Source organism: Helianthus annuus, chromosome 10 (assembly GCF_002127325.2).
Source record: "Helianthus annuus cultivar XRQ/B chromosome 10, HanXRQr2.0-SUNRISE, whole genome shotgun sequence".
NCBI classification, from domain to species: domain Eukaryota; kingdom Viridiplantae; phylum Streptophyta; class Magnoliopsida; order Asterales; family Asteraceae; genus Helianthus; species Helianthus annuus.
The window spans coordinates 160182433-160200212 of record NC_035442.2 but is presented as its reverse complement, the minus strand read 5'-3'; the positions used below and the strand labels follow the sequence as shown (position 1 = coordinate 160200212).

Genomic DNA, 17780 nt, shown 5'->3' with positions numbered 1-17780 from the left:
ACCAATCTTTCGATATCACACGAAGAACAAAAACGATACTCTTTTCTATTAGTCAAGAAGAAAATTACAATGAATGGAAAACAAATAACCCTAGCACCGGTTTATATAGGAAAACTACTTGGAGAACAAGAAACTATATAAACTAGGAAACATAATCATACTCAACTTCTAACTAAAATAAAAACTCTATATAATCATACAGTGTCAGACCAAGAAATTATTTGTTGGGGGTGCGGATGAGGTGTTCAATCATATTTTCAAGGGGTGCGGTCGGGTTTTTTGCCTAAAATATACACTAAATTTTTTTAAGGGATGTGGCCGCCCACCCTGATCAAAGGGTAAGTCCGCCCCTGATCATACTCAACTAAAACTCTATAAATAAGACTAATTTACTATTACTCTATAGACTTTAAATGATCTTCTCCTATCACCCCTTGAGATCAACCGAACCACCCTAATATCCAGGGGCGACCTACACTATCCAACAGGGTCCTCCCTCTCTAAAAAAATTAGTATAATATTAAGGCAAAAATCTTGAACACCCTTGAAAGTTCGATTAGGTCCCTCTATCGCCCCCCACTAAAGATTTTCCGGTTAGCCCGATATGCAACGGAACTTTCTATGTTTTAATGTTTTTTAAAACTTCATTGAAAGAATGAAAAAACGATGTGGTTTTGTGTTGGTTGAGGGGTTGTAAGCTTTTTTAATATATAAAAATAAAACCAAACCCCATAAAAATATACCCACCAACATTTTGACATGTTGACTAAGAAACTATAAATCTTGGTTTTTAAGTTGAATCATATAACTATAAATAAGAACGACAATTATTTGTTTATTAGTTAGTTAAGAAATTATACACAAAGCTTTATTTTATACATAGGATTTTATGTTAGAATAACTTTAACAAACAATTCACTTGGTTGTTATTTTTTAGTATGTGACGCGACTTGAAGCAGATCATCGATTACGATCTTACATAATAATTAGCACTTTGCTAACATGTTGAGATGTATAAGAAGGGGTTGTTAATTTACCTTGGTGGTTCATTTCATCATTTGCTCTATAAGTGGGGAATGAACATCATCGATCCTACAAGATACACTACAAGAAACTAATCATAGCATAAGTAAAAATCGGTTTCATGCGTGATGGTCCAAACCAGTATTTTCTCACTTTAATTATGTGACGTGTTAATGAAAAGTTAATTCCAGAGTCTAAACAAGTACTACTATAAGATTTTTGGTACATGTACAATATAGTTTGCTAATACATTCTGATTTCAAATCATTGCACCTCCCAGGTCAACCCCGAGTTTATATCTTGTATACTCGTTGGCACATATGTACTTCTAATATATATAATATATAGAGAGAATGATTAGTGTAAATAAGTGGTTAAAAATTAAAAAGGCGGTGATGATGCGACAATGGTTTTGGATGTTTTTCAAGTGTCCTTATTGGGTGAGTTTTGTTGTTTTTGAAGAATGAGTGGTTTTATAATATGACAGCTAACTAGACAAGTTTTTAGGTGTTTTTAGAGGTTATTGTGGACGGTCTCGGTCAATTGGCCAACCATTAGCGAGCCATCAAATAAAAGTACATGATAGAATCAAAAAACATAAGACAAGCTAGCAAATATGATCGACCCATGAGGTAAATAATCGGATAAATAATGCTTATAATACAATGACCATATCATATTTTACACTAAAGAGTTTATGGGCCTAAGGTCCATTTTCATAAACATTGTGTACATCTATGGTAAAACCTTCCTATCCAAAACACCATAAATTTGAGGAGAAAAATACGGCAATTGCAATCTTAGGATCCTTAGATCTTCCAACAACCGCATGTAGCTCGAGTTTTTGGCCAAAACGTCGATAGAAACCTCTTTTCGCTCGACCATACCCCTCGCGTATTGCTCAAACTTCTCGATATTCGCCCACAAAACCGTGAGCTCCTGGGGGTCCCTCTCACACTTTACACTCTCCACCCAATTTCTAGCCTCCTCTACTTTGGCCCAAAAACGCGAGTCTTGTGTTAGACTCGCGAACTTACTCCTATTATTGCTAGAGTTACCGTTTTCCCCGTATATGTCTCGTTCCCTCCACCATTTATCAAAGATTTCATACCTTCGTGCTCGTCCGTGTTTCAAATAATGTCCCTTTTTACGGTACTCACCACTGCGATAATATTCGGCAATGTCTAGTGGCTCAACGAGGAGCTTATAGGATTGTGACGCGTATACCCATTTGGCTCGTTTATGGAAGTCGTGAGGGAGTTGATTCTTTTCCAACATGTCGATGACGTTGTTCCAAAACTCACCAAGTTTCACTCGGTTCATCAAAACTTTAAAGTCTCGTTTGGATGCGCCTCTTAGTTTGAATGAATCGTAGTAACCGAGTTGGTCGTCAGATTCGTCGCACAGAGCTTTGTACCACTCGATCTGTGCTCGTAGTGGCGCTATCTTCGATAAACCAATAGCTAGTTTCGCACTATTGAGGTTCGGTGTAGGCCCTATTCGCCTAGCGACCCTTAGGCAATCTTTAATGGGTTTAACCATGTGTTCCTATTAAAGAAATTAAAACCATGTTAATGACAATCGTTTACGACTCTGACTATAAACCCTAAACCCTAAACTCTAAAACTAACACTAATCAGATAAACACAACGAACAAGAATGTGACTTACTTGACCCGTTGACACCGACTGTGATGCCAGTGTAACTCCGGCTTCGTAGGTGTTAGACTCACATAACTCGTCTCCGCTGCGGTTCAAAAACTGCAAGCTAATCTTTTCAACATAAGTTCCATACTCGAGGTGATCATCAATGCTAGAACTCGGAGAGCTAGACGCAAACGTCAAATGAAGCATTCTAACTATCGCAACAGTTTCATCAACACAAACCGCCCCATCACTCGAACAAAACATAAAATTCCCAAACGGCACAAACGAATTCGCACCCACCTCCAGCGACCGTGCAGTCGCCTCAACATAATGAAGCACAAAACGAAACAAGTCCGATTTCTCAAGCTCCACAAGCTGATTCCCAAGATCACGAATCAAGAAAGGCGAATTCATCGTCAACTGCCAAGACTTCAACAGCGTGTTAAGGTGGTTGGTAATCGGAGCCAATGGCGCAAACAACAACCGCGGCATGATGTCGAATTTCGACACTAAGTGGCAAAAGTTCCCGCCCCATCGTTGCTGGTGGATAGCTCTCGAAAGCCGCTCGTTCCCGATCAACGGTGACCCGTAGGTGAAGCAAATTACCGAAGGCGGAGACGAAATCGATTGATAATACGATAACAACCATAGCGATGACAACGCGGCGATCGCGCCCCCGATTGAGTGTCCAGTAAACACTACCGGTTTCTGTTTCTTCTTAATTTCAAACATCTATAGATTCAAATATTTGTACGGATTACTAATAAATCAAATAGTGAATATGAATTACAATAAAGAAGCTAACCTGATTTTGAAACACAGGTGTGTGATAAATATTCAAAAACAGTTGAAGCAAACCAGCATCAACCATCACTGAATTTTCATCACTCTGTTTCTGCAACGCGGAAAACATCCCACCGTCGGCACCACCGTAGACCGGAGAGACTCCGGCGGAGGCGACCGACAGCGGGACCAGATTCCCGCAACGGGGTTCCAATCCATCCAACGATTGGACCCCTGAAAAGGCTACATACGTAACACCACCCACTTCATCGATCAAGAACCCTTGAGGGGCCATGACGTTTGATCGTGCACAGAGGTTCCATGACTCGGTCAACATAGGGGTTGACCCCAAAAACCTTGCTAGCATCTCACTGGTCTCGAACCTAACCATCAGAAAGGAGTTGGGTTATGGATAAATATACAGAGAAAACAATGCCCACTAGGTGTTCGACGAAATTTCGCAGTGAGAATTTTGTTGCACTTTTATCTGATATTATAGTATTTGTGGAATAAAATTAAAGAAAGAAAGAAAGAAAGAAGATGAGAATGGGGAACTTACGATGAAGCTTCTGCTTCCATTGTCAAGATGAGTTTGATTTCGTTAGCTTTGAATTTTTTGGTATTGAAATTAGGGGAAGAAGGTGATATTGAAATGATGCAACAAATTTGTTTATATTGGGCGGCTTAGATGGAGTTGGGTCCCTCTAGGGTCAAATAATTGGTTAATTGAATCTTGTATTTGAGTGTGTTTCACCCAAGCTTAGATCATCATTAACTTCGTTTGTTGGTGGCAAGTGAGATAATTAGTTGGGATATTAGCAACAAGTGTGTATCAATGGCAACTTGAGCTACACTCGATAGTAACTGAGTTCTTGTTTACACGCCAGTCATTAGTAATAGTTGAGGTATTGTTGACAGATCCGTCATTAGTGATAAGTGAGTTGCTACTGAATTAGTTCGTACCGTAGGAGTTTCATACTGACAGAGTTCCTGTTTATGTAACTGAATAATTGCCAACGATTTTAATTATTAAATGACACACTATTTCAAGAAGAGTTGTGTAGTTTTAACTTAACCATTATGATGGTCCTTGTCTATAAATGGGAAGTCTTTGGTTTGTTTGTAAACGTTTTGTCAATTTTTTTTTCACACGTAATTACGTTCTTCTTAAACTTTCTCAATTATCCGACTAAGATTTTATACCTATGAATAACTTCTAATTTGAAAGTAAAATTGTCATGATTTAGAAACCTATCTATTTTCTATGTATACAATAAATAACCAACTTCGCTGTCTACTTTGTTTGTGAAAGTAAAAATTTTTTAACCCGAAATCAATCACATGCTCGAGTGATGGCCATTTTTGGAGTTACCTTTGTCCTCTACTTAACATAGACTGATTTTTTTCATCTCTTAATGGGCTCTCGAGTGATGGTCATTAAACCTTTGAGTTACTTTTGTCCTCTACTTAACATAGGCTATTTGTTTCAACTTTTAATGGTTCAGACTGTTTGTTTCGTGGCGAAGCTTGAAAATTTCCATCGGGGGGTCGGAAGTCACTGGACCTAAAAATTCTATAGAAGTAAATTTTTTTATTATAAAACCGGGATGTCGAAAACGTATATATCTAAAATATTCTATACGAAACGTACATACATAACACTACTGAGCAAAAAGTTCAAGGGGTCGGGCGCCCCCCCCCCCCCCGGCCCCTGGCGACCAGATATCTAAATGGTTCAGACATTCGCCTCTGAATTATTAAACATTATACTGAGTCTGAATGGTTAAGACTTCTTATCTAAACTTGTCAAACATTTGTCTCTGAATGGTTAAGCATTATACTGACCAGTGGCGGATCTTGCCCATTGAACGTGCCAGGGCCGAAAGACACGGGCACTAAAAAAAGCCCGGGCAAGCCCGGGCCAAACATAGTATATATAAAAATTTTCGATCAAAATGCGAAAAATTAGCACTACGGCCGAAAAACTTGCCCGGGCCGTGGCCCTGCCAGAGCCTAACTAAGAACCGCCCTTGATACTGACCCTTAATGATTCAAACCTCTTACTGGTTTAGCACTTAATGATTGAGACATCTTATTAAAGGTACAATTTTCTATTGAATAGAACATTATACCCTTATACAATTAGCAACTTGGATTATGTTACATTTATTTAAAAGGCACACCCCTTAGTAACTTGGGTCATGCCCCTTTATTTAAAAATCACATCCTTTAAATATAAATATCCTTCAAGTGTCGTTTCAAGAAAAAAAAAAGTAAAAAGACATTGCGTTTTAAAAGGCACATAAAGATTAACCCACCAATTAACTACCACACATCACAAAATGAAGTGCGACACGTTTATGTGTCTATCCCATCGTTTAAAATTAACCCATCAATTAACTGCCACACATCACAAATAAATAAATGCATCGTTGATAATTTACCCCTACATACATACGCACATAATCACCAAACTATCCACTAAACAAATTCAAGAAAAAGATATGGAAAACATCGAGTAGGTTTGGGCGTTGGATCAATGGTTGCCATGCTTTAGTGGTTGGATGATTGTTGTTTTTGCTGCGGGGACAAAAGATTGTTTGTGTTTTACGATTGGAAGGTAGGCGAAGTTTGTTTATGGTACCGAGTGTGAAAAGAATAATAGGAGTTCATCGAGATCTTGATCCAGAATTTAGTTTGGTTGGATATCAGCGATGAGATAGTCTGGTAGTAAATTTGTTTTGTCCGGTAATACTATTGCGGTGTGTATAAGAATGATGATAAGGTTTAATTTGTGATTGGTTGTTCGATGGATTTGAAATGGTATGTGTGATATTGTGATCCTCATTGTGCAAATAAACAAAGTTGCGGTTGTGTGTTTTTGATTTGGTTTGAATGAAAGAAATGGATCTGTGGAGAAGCGGCGTTTGAAGATCTAAGGTTGTTTATATGTGAGAGATAAGAAGCAGGTTTGTTTAAGCAATTAAAAAAAATGTCTTCAGAATGTAAGATGGTAGTGGTCTCGAGAATAGGCATTTGAAAAGTCAAAAGCCATTTCAGAAATTTCATTGATGAACATGAATGAATAAAACCTTGACCGCCGCATAGTATGCAAGGAAGAATATTCTTAATATGATTGTACAACCATTAAACATACACGAAATGTTAAACCTACAAGTGTGGCAATGTATGTTGGGTATTGTACTCCCATTATCGTTAATAATGATAATGTCTTGAAGTAAAACGCTTTAGTGTGACGATGTAGGTCGGAGGTTAGGCAAAATGAAAAGAGCGTTTTACGTTTTGATATCTCATATGGTGATGTCGCATCACTATCTAAATGAACATATATTATTATTTAAATTAAATTTAATTGTAATTGTAATTGTAATTGGAGAATTTAAATAATTAGAAAATGACAAAGAAATAACAATTTATACATAAACACATAAATTGAAATTATGATAAATTTATTTTAATAATAAATATACTTTTTTTTGAACGACAAATTTGGATCACTGACGGACTATTGGAGTATCATCGTGCCACCAGCGGAACCACCCGATCGTATCCATCTCCACTAGGCATAACGCCTACACACCAATTCAGAAGGAAACCCAATAAATATGGGAAAAAACCCCCTTGTAGGAATCAAACTCAGGAACTATTGGTTCCAAAGTCTTATCCCATCCCCAAGATGCCACTAGGTTATAAAGCCATGGGCTAATAATAAATATACTACAAAGATGTTTTGCATTTTCGCCGTTTTCCATCAATCAAAAGATTAATATATTATTAGTATTCTATAGTTACTACTTCTGAATTGTTACTTCTGAACTGTTAATATAGTGAATGCACAACAGAAATCACATCCAAGCAGATCCATGCAACAAATATTAAAGGCTTTGAATAGCCCTAAGAATTTTAACATCTCAAGTGATACCAAGGGGACCCGGGGTGGAGCAATTTTAGCCCGTGATGTTTACTTATAACGAGTGATAAAATCCAAAACACCACCGCCACCCCCAAATGATCACGCGTTACTTCACCACGCGTGGTATTTTTCACGCGTTAATCTTTTCAAAATTTGACCGTTTCAATGCAGTTCAGTTTTTTTTTAATGATTATGATAGTGTGTGGTGAGTGATGAACATTTCCACTAAAAAAGGTTGTGAGTGACGGAATAATAGTTGATGACATGACGGAACTTGATTGGATGTTGTGAGTGATAGAATTTGTACAAGTGATGACCACCCCTACCCCCCTAAGAGATAATCAGAGTCAACATCCCGCTGCAACGCGCGGGTCAGAGTCATCTCGTTATTTTACATTGACAAACAAAGTAAAGGGACCGGTTAAGTGATTAAATTATGTTTCTATTTTGTTTCCGCTTGTGAACAACTAAATAACTTAATAACTTGTTGAATTTAAAAAATCATATACGCTCAACTTGACTTGTATATTAAGAATCTCATGATTCATGTTATGTATATTATAACCATATAATAAATCGATCACATGATTTCAATAGGAGTATGGCTATGCATGTTTTCTAGTGGAATATTATATATGGTGGTGGTAGTTTTATCATCGAGCAAGGTAGGCTCCAATGCAATGCTATCATCATCATGATCATCATCTTCAGCATCATCATCTTCGTCATGTTCTGTGGCTTTATTAATGAGTTGCTTATCGCTAAATAATTTTTAAGTTTGGGCCGTCGGGTTCATGAATTTGTAATTTTAGAACGTAAAGTTCTCAAGAATTTTAAATAAAGTATTGCAAAGTTTTAATTCTTTGGAACTAAAACCAATCAAATATGTTTGGATGATAGGATTAGGGTGGAAGGGCACCATCGGTGACCTCTTCGGTGAGTGATGTTTGCCGGACGGTGAGGGGCCGCCACCCTCAAATCGATGAGCGGTGAGTGGTTATTGCGTGAGTATTCACCAATATGGGAAGAGAAGAGAGAGAGGAGAGAGAGGAGGTTAATGGTGGGCTCCAACCCTTTAAAAAATTGTTTATCACTCTCCATCTGTTTGAACACCCTTAGTGATTGATGCAAAATGAGGAGTGAATGAGGAAGTTGACATGTCATGAGATTATTGGGTGGTGAAAGTATTTACCACTTCCCATTTGGGGAGCACATCTTCCACCCTTAGACTACATGGTATAGTGATGGACCATCCTTGGAGGATGATCCGTTACGTAGGCGCCACGTCACATTCATGGTCCATCCTTCAAAACTAGAAGGCATGGTAGGATGATCCTAGTCATAGTCCTCCACCACTTTTTATGTTTTTTTTTATTTTTTTTAGTATTCTATTTTTTTTTAACATTTAACAAATATACTAATAAAATATTTTCATTAATATTAAACCCACATTACATAAATATAAAAAAAACATAAACTTAAAAAAAAGACTTAATAAAAATAAACATAAAGTTAAATAATTTGATGTTTTTTCATGATGTCGTGTTGTAATTTTTTCAACATCGAACATTTCGGCTCGGGTTCGTCCTCGACATTAATCTTCATTATTTCCCATTCCTTAAGCCGAATTTTTTCATCGGAAATTCGGATTTTCTCATTCGACAATCGGACCTTCTCTTTTAACTTTTCGTCCGATGCACGACTTTTTTCTTCGACGGCCCGCTCCTTCGCCTTCGTCTTTTGGGCAGAGATGTCGTTGTACACTTTTAGGTGTTCCATAAACTCAACCATGTTCGGGTCCACCTTTTCCTTTTCTTTTCCCTTGGCCCGCTCCTTCTTTGTTTTGTCTCGGCCCGGTGGACGCTCGGGTTCACGTACGTTATACTCGTCTTCGTCATAGTCGGCGTCATCATTTAAGTTTATGTGACACCTCGCGTCCGATCCACCGGCGCTTAAACTACCCGTTTCCGATGTTTTTTGGTGTTTCGCCATCGCCACCTCGTTAGGAATGGGCGCCCATTTTGGGTCGTCTTTTACAACCATCCACGCGCGAACGTGAGGAAAGTTGGAACCATGATTTTGCTTATACTTTTCCAATGCCATTTTGAACATATCCTCGTCGTTCCACCCGCTACGACGGTCACTTGTATATAATTTGTTATACTCCTCGCAAAACCGATTAATGGCCGAGTTCAATTTTCGCCACTTCGAGGAAACCGAGTCGATATCTCTATACGGGCCTTGGTCCATCATGACGAGAAACTTGGCCAATACCTTGGACCAAAACCCGTCACCCGGTTGGTTATTACCTATAAAAAAAACAAACAAAAAAAATTAAAAAAACAAAACAAACTTTAAAACAAACAAAATTAAAAAAAAAAACTTACTGTTAAGAAAAAAAAAATAAAAACTTTAAAACTGTTAAACCTAATAAAAAAATAAACTTAAAAACTAATAAACCTAAACAAAAAATAAACTTTAAAAATTTAAACCCACTGTTAAGAAAAAAAAATAAAATTTTAAAAATTTAAACTTTAAAAATTTAAACTTTAAAAAATATAAACTTTAAAAAGATGTAAACTTTAAAAAGATGTAAACTTTAAAAAAGTACGAACCTTTTACCGGGTTGTCGGAAGTGCCAATGAAAGCCTTGGCTAAGGCTTCTTCTTCGATTGGGGTCCACTTAATCGCCTTCGGTTTCGACGTTTGATCACCCACCACTTGTTTGCCTTTGTTTCGTTTTCCTTTCCCTTTAGGCGGTTGGGTTTCGGGCACAATCTCCACATCGTCTTCGGGTTTGGATTGGGTCGGGATCGGTTGAGGTTGAACGGGGGGTGTGGGGATCGGTTGAGGTTGAACGGGTGGGAAGTTCCAAGCACCCCGCATCATCATTTGTTGAAGGGCTTGATTTTGGGAGATTTGAGCGAATAGGTTTGGCGATTGTTGGAATGAAGCAAACGCGTTCGATGAATATTGCGAGAATTGGTTCGGTTCTAGCGTTGGATAATATCCCGGAACCGAAAAAACATTAGGTTGGGTCGGATTGTTGGGAGTATTTGGGTTGTTCGAAGTGTTCGGGTTCTCCGGGTTGTTGAACGGATCCATGAAAATTATGTGGACGAAGGTTGAGAGAATAGTGAAAGGAGTGTAAAAATTATATGAGAAAGAGGTGAATTGTTGAGGTTAATTTGGTGTTTGATAGTGAAAATGGAAGTTATATTTATATATTTTAAAAAGTGACCGTTTGGCATTTTTCCAATTATGGTATTTTTGTTTTTTTTTTTTATTTTGTAACGGTCAAAAAATTGAGGTGGACCCACTATTTTTGCATCGTCGCAAACGGCAACATATGGACGGAGAGGACGGGGACGGTAGGGGGCGGCACGGTGTTTGGACCGTCGCCGACCCGCGACGGGCCGGGGCCGACCCCCATACCGTGTAGCCTTAGGGTGAAGGGAGTGGTTACCTATTTTGAATAGGTAAACTCTCCATTCACCCAATCAAACAGTGTCACGTCAATTTACCTAATTTGTTTACCTAATTCTCAAAAACGTTGGCGGTTGTCTACGTATCTTGGATTAGGTAAACTATTATTTTTATTAAAAAAACATAATAAGTAAAAATAGGCGGCTTTCCCTAACAAATTGCCTTCCCCGCATCAGTGAACCTTCACCGCTTCTAGTTCCTCACCGATCGGTAACCTTCATCAGTGGCGGGGTTACCAATCGGTGAACCTTCACCGCTTTATTTAATTATTAGTTTATTAAATAAACCTATATATAAAATATTAAAAAATAATAATTTTGTAACTGTTTTTGTTAGTGATTTCTAAATATTTTTCAATATTAAATGTGGTTGGATGGTAAAATAAAATATATTAAATAATATGAAATAGATGGTATTTAAAAATTAAAGTTAATGTGATATTGGAAAAAAAAAACAATATTTTAAAAATTAAATAACAAAATTTTTAACTGTCACGTCAGCAGTAACTTTTTTAAACATATTTTGACGACTGTACATGTCAACAAATTACATTTTATTTTATTCTATTAGTATAATACACGGGTTTATTTAACCGGACAGTGCATATGTTTTTTGAAAACATAACTTTTTTATTACTGATTATATTTTTTTTGAACGGCAAGGAACGACGAGCCAACCACCGTGACATCGGGCGCTGTGGCCAGGGTCGACTACTCGACCGCCGCCACCCCCTTGCCTCTCCTCATATGAGCGGAAACCCGACATCTACCCGCCCGAAGACACGGCAGTGGAATAATAGGTAAAACATTGCCTCCCATTCAAGTCGAACCGGCACCACCCGTATAAGCTCTTCACCTGGATGCCGCAAAAAATAATGAGAGTGAGAATCAAACCTGGGTCATAACGAACATCAATTCTTTTCTTAACCACTCCACGACTACCTCATTGGCTTTATTACTAATTATATAACATTACATTTCTCAATCCGTATAATACACGAGAATATAACCTCATATCATTATAAACTAAAATATTAGAGATTCAATGAATACTAATTTTAATTTTTTTGAGTTTAGTATTTAATGAATATGTTTTTTGTTTAAAACTAAATTTTACATGTAAATATCAATTTGAATTATTAAATCTAAATATTAAGTTCGAATGCTATACATAATCTAGTAACTCGAAGTTAAATAATACATTCTAAAACAAAAAATAATAAAAAGTTAAATTTAATGTAAAAAACAAATTACTAAATAATGATGATACATAATTGTCGTTGTGGTATATACAAGAACTAGGTTAGAACCCCGTATATTACACGGGTTGAATAAATGTAATTTTATATACTAAACTAAAACAATTATTATTTAAAAGTCTCGTTTATTATACGGGTTAAATAAATGTAATTTTATATATTAAATAATAAAAAAATTATATCTCTAAGAACCTCATTTATTGTACTGAATAAATGTATTTTATATACCAAATAATAAAAACCCGTGTATTGTACGGGTTGAATAAATCTAATTATATATACTAAATAATAAAAAAATGTATATCTTTAAAAACACTGTGTATTACACGGGTTAAATAAATGTAATTTTGTAACCTTGTATATTACACGGGTTGGATAAATGTAATTTTATAAACTAAATAATAAAAAATATTATATCTTTATAAATCCCGTGTATTATACGGGTTGAATAAATCTAATTATATATACTAAATCATCATCATCATCATCAGTAAATCCCACAAATAGCAAAGCTAAGCTAGGGTCTGAGGAGAGTAAGATGTAGAGGCTGCTTTCAGTAAGACCCCCGACTCGATAGTAGTTTTGCATCAAGCTTTGGACATAAGGCACGTAACACTTAGTAATCGGGACAAAGACCGATTAGTGCATGTTCCCTTTTGTCTTTCTGCTATCAACGTCACCACATGATGATGATGCATGATTAACTGTCCGCCGCTTTTAACGTTATTTTCACAAATTTAGTGAAATAAAGTTAAAATTAGTGCAATTTCACTTTTGCCCTCCGAGCGTCCACACATATATACATTATTAAAAGTTAGATTAGATTATATATGAAATTAAGTGTATAACAAAAAGTCTTTATAAATTTCACGTAGAATTAATTGGAATCCTTTATTAAAAGTAGGTTAGATTATATATGGGCTTATACATGTGAGTAATTGTGATTATTGAATGGTCGAATTTTGAGGGTTTTGAAATGTGAATTTGATTATGATATATTATATTTTAGTTTTAAAACTTCTAGAATGATTGAATCAAATAAAAGGATTATGATTTCCTAGAAACAAAATTAACTGAGTTTTTTTCTGATCATTTTGAACATGAGCAAATAGAACGATAGCATCTTAATAAAAAAATAACTAATTACAAATGTGAAACCTAATAATTTAACTTCTGTCCCATTTGAACGGAAAGGATAAGTACAAACTAAGTTTAAAAAAAATACAATATGAAAATAAGAGATATCAGGTTGCCAAAACTAATTTTTTTTGGACAGTTGCAACAAAAAACATATAAATAATAACGGTAGCAATTAATTATTGTCATATTTTTTTTTTCAAAAGTTATCATATATAGAAATAATCGGTACCACGTTTTGAAACATTTTGTATATTACGAGTTAACGTTAACCCGCGCGTTGCGGCGGGATCTTGATTATTAATGTATTTGGTTTCACTATATAGTTTTTGTCGGCCCGGGCAGGCCAGATCACATAAGACCATGTGGTATACTCTCATGCCCCTTTATTCCACATAGGCATCTTTAATACCACGTCACTTGTCGTTTCCTTCACTCCCCTCCAAAAAATGGTTCCCACCCTATTAACCCCCGTAAAATAATATATATCTTTAATACTCTCATCCAAGTTTCTTTCACACATGTTAACACGTTAACAAATGGCTCTTTTAATGCTCTTAACGCCTAGGGGAGTGGTATTAAACGCCCTTAACTACTTATGTATCGGGGCGTTAGAGTAAACCCCAAGGTCTAACAAAAAAATAAAGCCGACTTGACTTTTAAATACATAACAAAAAGTATGTCATTCCTCATATGCCCAATAGAATTACAATATATTTACGGTCGTTCTCTACTGATTTTCATTTTTTGAAAACCTAGCGCTTACATCAACAAACGTTTTTTTTAAAACATTGCAACCACAATTGCTCTCTACAATTCTTTTAATTGACATACATGGTTATAGGTCTTTTAATTGACATAAATGGTTAAACTTAGGCTCTATTTGTCCCACAACCCTAAAATCTTATTCTCACACCCTTTTCACTCTATCTTTCTTTATATATATCTGCATATATAGAGATAGATATAAGGGAGGGTGTGAATATTATCACCCTAAACTTAACATGATTCTTAAAATTCCAGATACAACTGGTTAAGCTTAACATGTTTATTAAAATTCCAGAAAAAATATTATAAAACATGTGTATAAAATAAGTGCCTGATCAAATTTCATAACATATAAAATAAAAGAAATTGTAAACATGAAGTGTCACAATTAAGAAAAATAAAGCAATTATGATAAAATAAGACTATTAATAAAAAATGGTCTTATTTGTTTTATGTATTCCGAGTTTGATTATGTGAATTCCTAAAGTCTTTCCTTTGTTATTGGGTTTTCTTTTATGATAAAAATAAGAATATTAATAAAAAATATGGAGTTCCCACAAAACCCGATGTGAATCCTTCGTGAGTTGAGTTAATCTGGATACTTAAAAAAATGGATTTTTGTGAGTTAATCTGGATACTTCAAAAAATAATATGGATTCATGTATAAGAAAAAGAAAAGGAATGATTATTTACAAATTATTCAACCAAAACCGATTTATTTTTGTACAAAAAAATAGAAGTTTTTATTTGTTTGGATATTTTACATGTATACGAAAAAGAAAAGATCTTGCCCAAAACCCAGCAAAACTGGCCCACAGTAAAATTGCTTTGGGTAATGGTTTTTCCTGACACAGTTTGTTTATTATTGCACAAACCTAAAGAATCTTTCCCTAAACACCACCATCGCCACCACCCAGGGACCACTACCACCCTCTCATCAAACCACCGGTCATTTGAATCCGGGCTTCTCTCCGGCACCCATATCTCCACATCGTCATCCATGTCTTTACAAAAAAAAAAAAAAGTTTGTTGATCAATTGACCAAACCTAGCCAGAATCTGGTTGTCGCAGGGTCACCCACCCTCGGCTGATGATAAATGATTCGCGTTGGAAGGGAGTAGAGAGAGATGATAACGGCCACCAAGAACACCGGAACCAAAATAATCTTTGGAATCGACGGCGGTGCCACCGGTCCCATTTCGAACGACAGAAACCATAAGCAGCGTGACTCCGGGGCAAGGCCCCAATCGTACTCGTTGTTCTCCAGATCCTTCTTCCCGAATTTGTGTGTCTGAAAGTTTGCGTGTGAGTTTATGTATATATACCATGGGTATGGGTGTGTGCCTGTTTGGAGGAGATGCAACGGTTGCGACAACGTTTTTTTGACGGTTGCTATTTTAGTGTGGTCAGTTGGTGATATGTGAGCAGAACGGTTATTGAATGAATCCGTGCTTTTTATATTGATGAAGGGATGCGATGGGAGGCTGGGAGCGGTTGTGAAATGGTGATGAGACGGCATTGGTTGTGGGTGTGCCGTATGGCAGTTACAATTTATTACTTGCAACGTTTAACCGGTGCCTTTCACCTATTGATTAAGTGATGCGACGATTAATCGAACCTTAAGTTACTTTTTGTATATATAGGTAATATTTTATCAATTTTTTTAAAGTTTTTTTTTTCATAAAATATGAGATAAGGGTAAACTAAATAAAAAAGTGTTAATTTGGTAAATAATAATATTAAGTATGAAAAGGTAGGAAATTACAAATGTAGACATCTTCAATAAATGACACGTGTCCAAAATCAGGTTTCTTTTATTATATAGTATACATCTTTTCTTTAAGGTTATGAAACTACAAAAACCTACCGTATTTTTAAAACGTGTCATGTCTATGACTCCTCTCTGGAACCAAATCAGGGTAATTTACAAGTGGAATTGTCTCGATAGAATTATCATTATCAATAAATATAATATAAGAAACTACACCAATTCCCTTACCGAAAAGGATCTTCATTTCATTATTTGATTATATTTTTTCGTCCATTGTGAAATTAAAAAATACATTTGTTTTTCTTCACCTATTAATTCTCTATTTCTCTTTCTCTTTGTTTTTGTTTTTTGTTTTTTGTTTTTTGTTTTTTTTTTTTTTTTGTTTTTTTTTTTTTGTTTTTTAGCTCTCAAAATCCAGAAAACTTACAAAGGAAAACTTAATTTTCACCATCTAACCGCATTAAGCTACATCTGTAGTGACCTCACCCACCATGCTAGTGGGTCAAATAAAATCAAACCATAATATGAGAAAACGAGTAATCCGACATCAAAATCTTGAACAATCCATTGAAACATACATTGAAACACATTTTAAATATGTTTTTTAACATTTGTATTCTTTTTATTATAATTAGAACAAAATTCTATAACAACACAAAAGGGTAACAAGACAACAACTAAATGACTAATCTCATCCCTAAATGAATGAAAAATACAAACCAAATGACTAGACACATCTACAAATACATCTCAATTCAATGGTCCACGCTAAAAAATCAAACTAGTTCAAAAGCATATAGCAATCCTAATAAACATTGTGACTTTATGTCACCATTAATGTTACACGAAACCTAACATTGTGACCCAATATGAAAGTGTCCCAAATGTCGTACGCAGCGAGCCATATCCCATGCACGCACATGACGATACTCATAATTAAATATAAAAACACTCAGTTGGTTTCAAAGTTCCATTGCGGGCTACTCCCGCTGGCGTGCAACCATGCTAGCTCATATAAAGAACAACCAGTACAAGAGGCAATAATCTGCAACCAATCAGCATGCGACAGGCTCTGTCTCAGACGATCCCAACGATGATCAATCGTGCATAGGACAAACTGTACAAAGGACAGTGACGTGAAGCCAATCAGTCTGCACCATGTCATTGCTTTGTTATCTCCGACGCCCATCGCATGATGTCGCTGGAAGAAACGTGGCTACCAATGTCAAAGATAATAGAGGAAGTTAAAAAAATTGGTGTATGCCAACACCATGCGCTCCCCACCGACCGGTCCCACGGCCAATACGAGAGATAAAGCACATGTTACAAAGTAAATCGGGTGATGCTAGAGTAGATGATAAAACTCCGGGTGTTATTTTAGTTGAATTTTGATGAATATAAAGATTTTGTAAGTTTTGGGTGTAATTTTGTTCAGTTGTAAACAGGGCCGGCCCAATGGGCTTTCGACCCTAGGCACAGGCCTAGGGCCACCCAAATTGAAAGGCCTCAAATTTATTGTGGGTTTTTTTATAGTTGACCCAGTTTTAGTTTTATAGAAACAGCCCATAACTTGAAAGGTCCGTTTTCAGTTTTAAAGAAACACAAAAGGCCTCACACAGAACAAAACACGGGATGCGCAGATCAATTTATTGGAGAATGAAAGGGTGCTGCTGCTGTACATCATTTGGTATCCGATCAGGCGGCTCTAATGATGAAATTGAAGAACGAATCTTCGGTAAGTAATTTCTAATTCGCTAAAGGCTATTTCTTCCATTAATTAGGGCTTCTTAGTGATTAAATAACTGTTGTTCGATTACAAACAAACCCTCTGTTGTTCGATTACAAACAAACCATCTGTTGTTCCTGTTGTTCGATTACAAACAAAGCATCTGTTGTAGTGTTATTCGGTCACTTACTGATTAAATCAGTTCTTTCATTTGATTACTGTGTGATGTGTGATTACTGATTAAATTA

At 36.1% G+C, this 17780-nt stretch overlaps 2 protein-coding genes across 2 annotated transcripts; both read right to left on the bottom strand.

The window, feature by feature from the left end:
- Positions 1–1636: 1636 nt before the first annotated feature.
- LOC110886215 (lipase-like PAD4) lies at positions 1637–4170 on the bottom strand. Its single transcript, XM_022133989.2, has 4 exons — positions 4012–4170; positions 3475–3835; positions 2694–3401; positions 1637–2571 (listed from the first exon to the last, which is right to left on the bottom strand). The coding sequence occupies exons 1-4, from the start codon at positions 4029–4031 to the stop codon at positions 1759–1761; spliced, it is 1902 nt and encodes a 633-aa protein (XP_021989681.1). The 5' UTR covers positions 4032–4170; the 3' UTR covers positions 1637–1758.
- Positions 4171–8898: 4728 nt separating this feature from the next.
- LOC110883048 lies at positions 8899–10491 on the bottom strand. The gene is made up of 2 exons (XM_022130911.1): positions 10002–10491; positions 8899–9695 (listed from the first exon to the last, which is right to left on the bottom strand). Exons 1-2 carry the CDS (start codon positions 10489–10491, stop codon positions 8899–8901), a joined length of 1287 nt encoding a protein of 428 aa, XP_021986603.1.
- Between the last annotated feature and the right edge of the window lie 7289 nt (positions 10492–17780).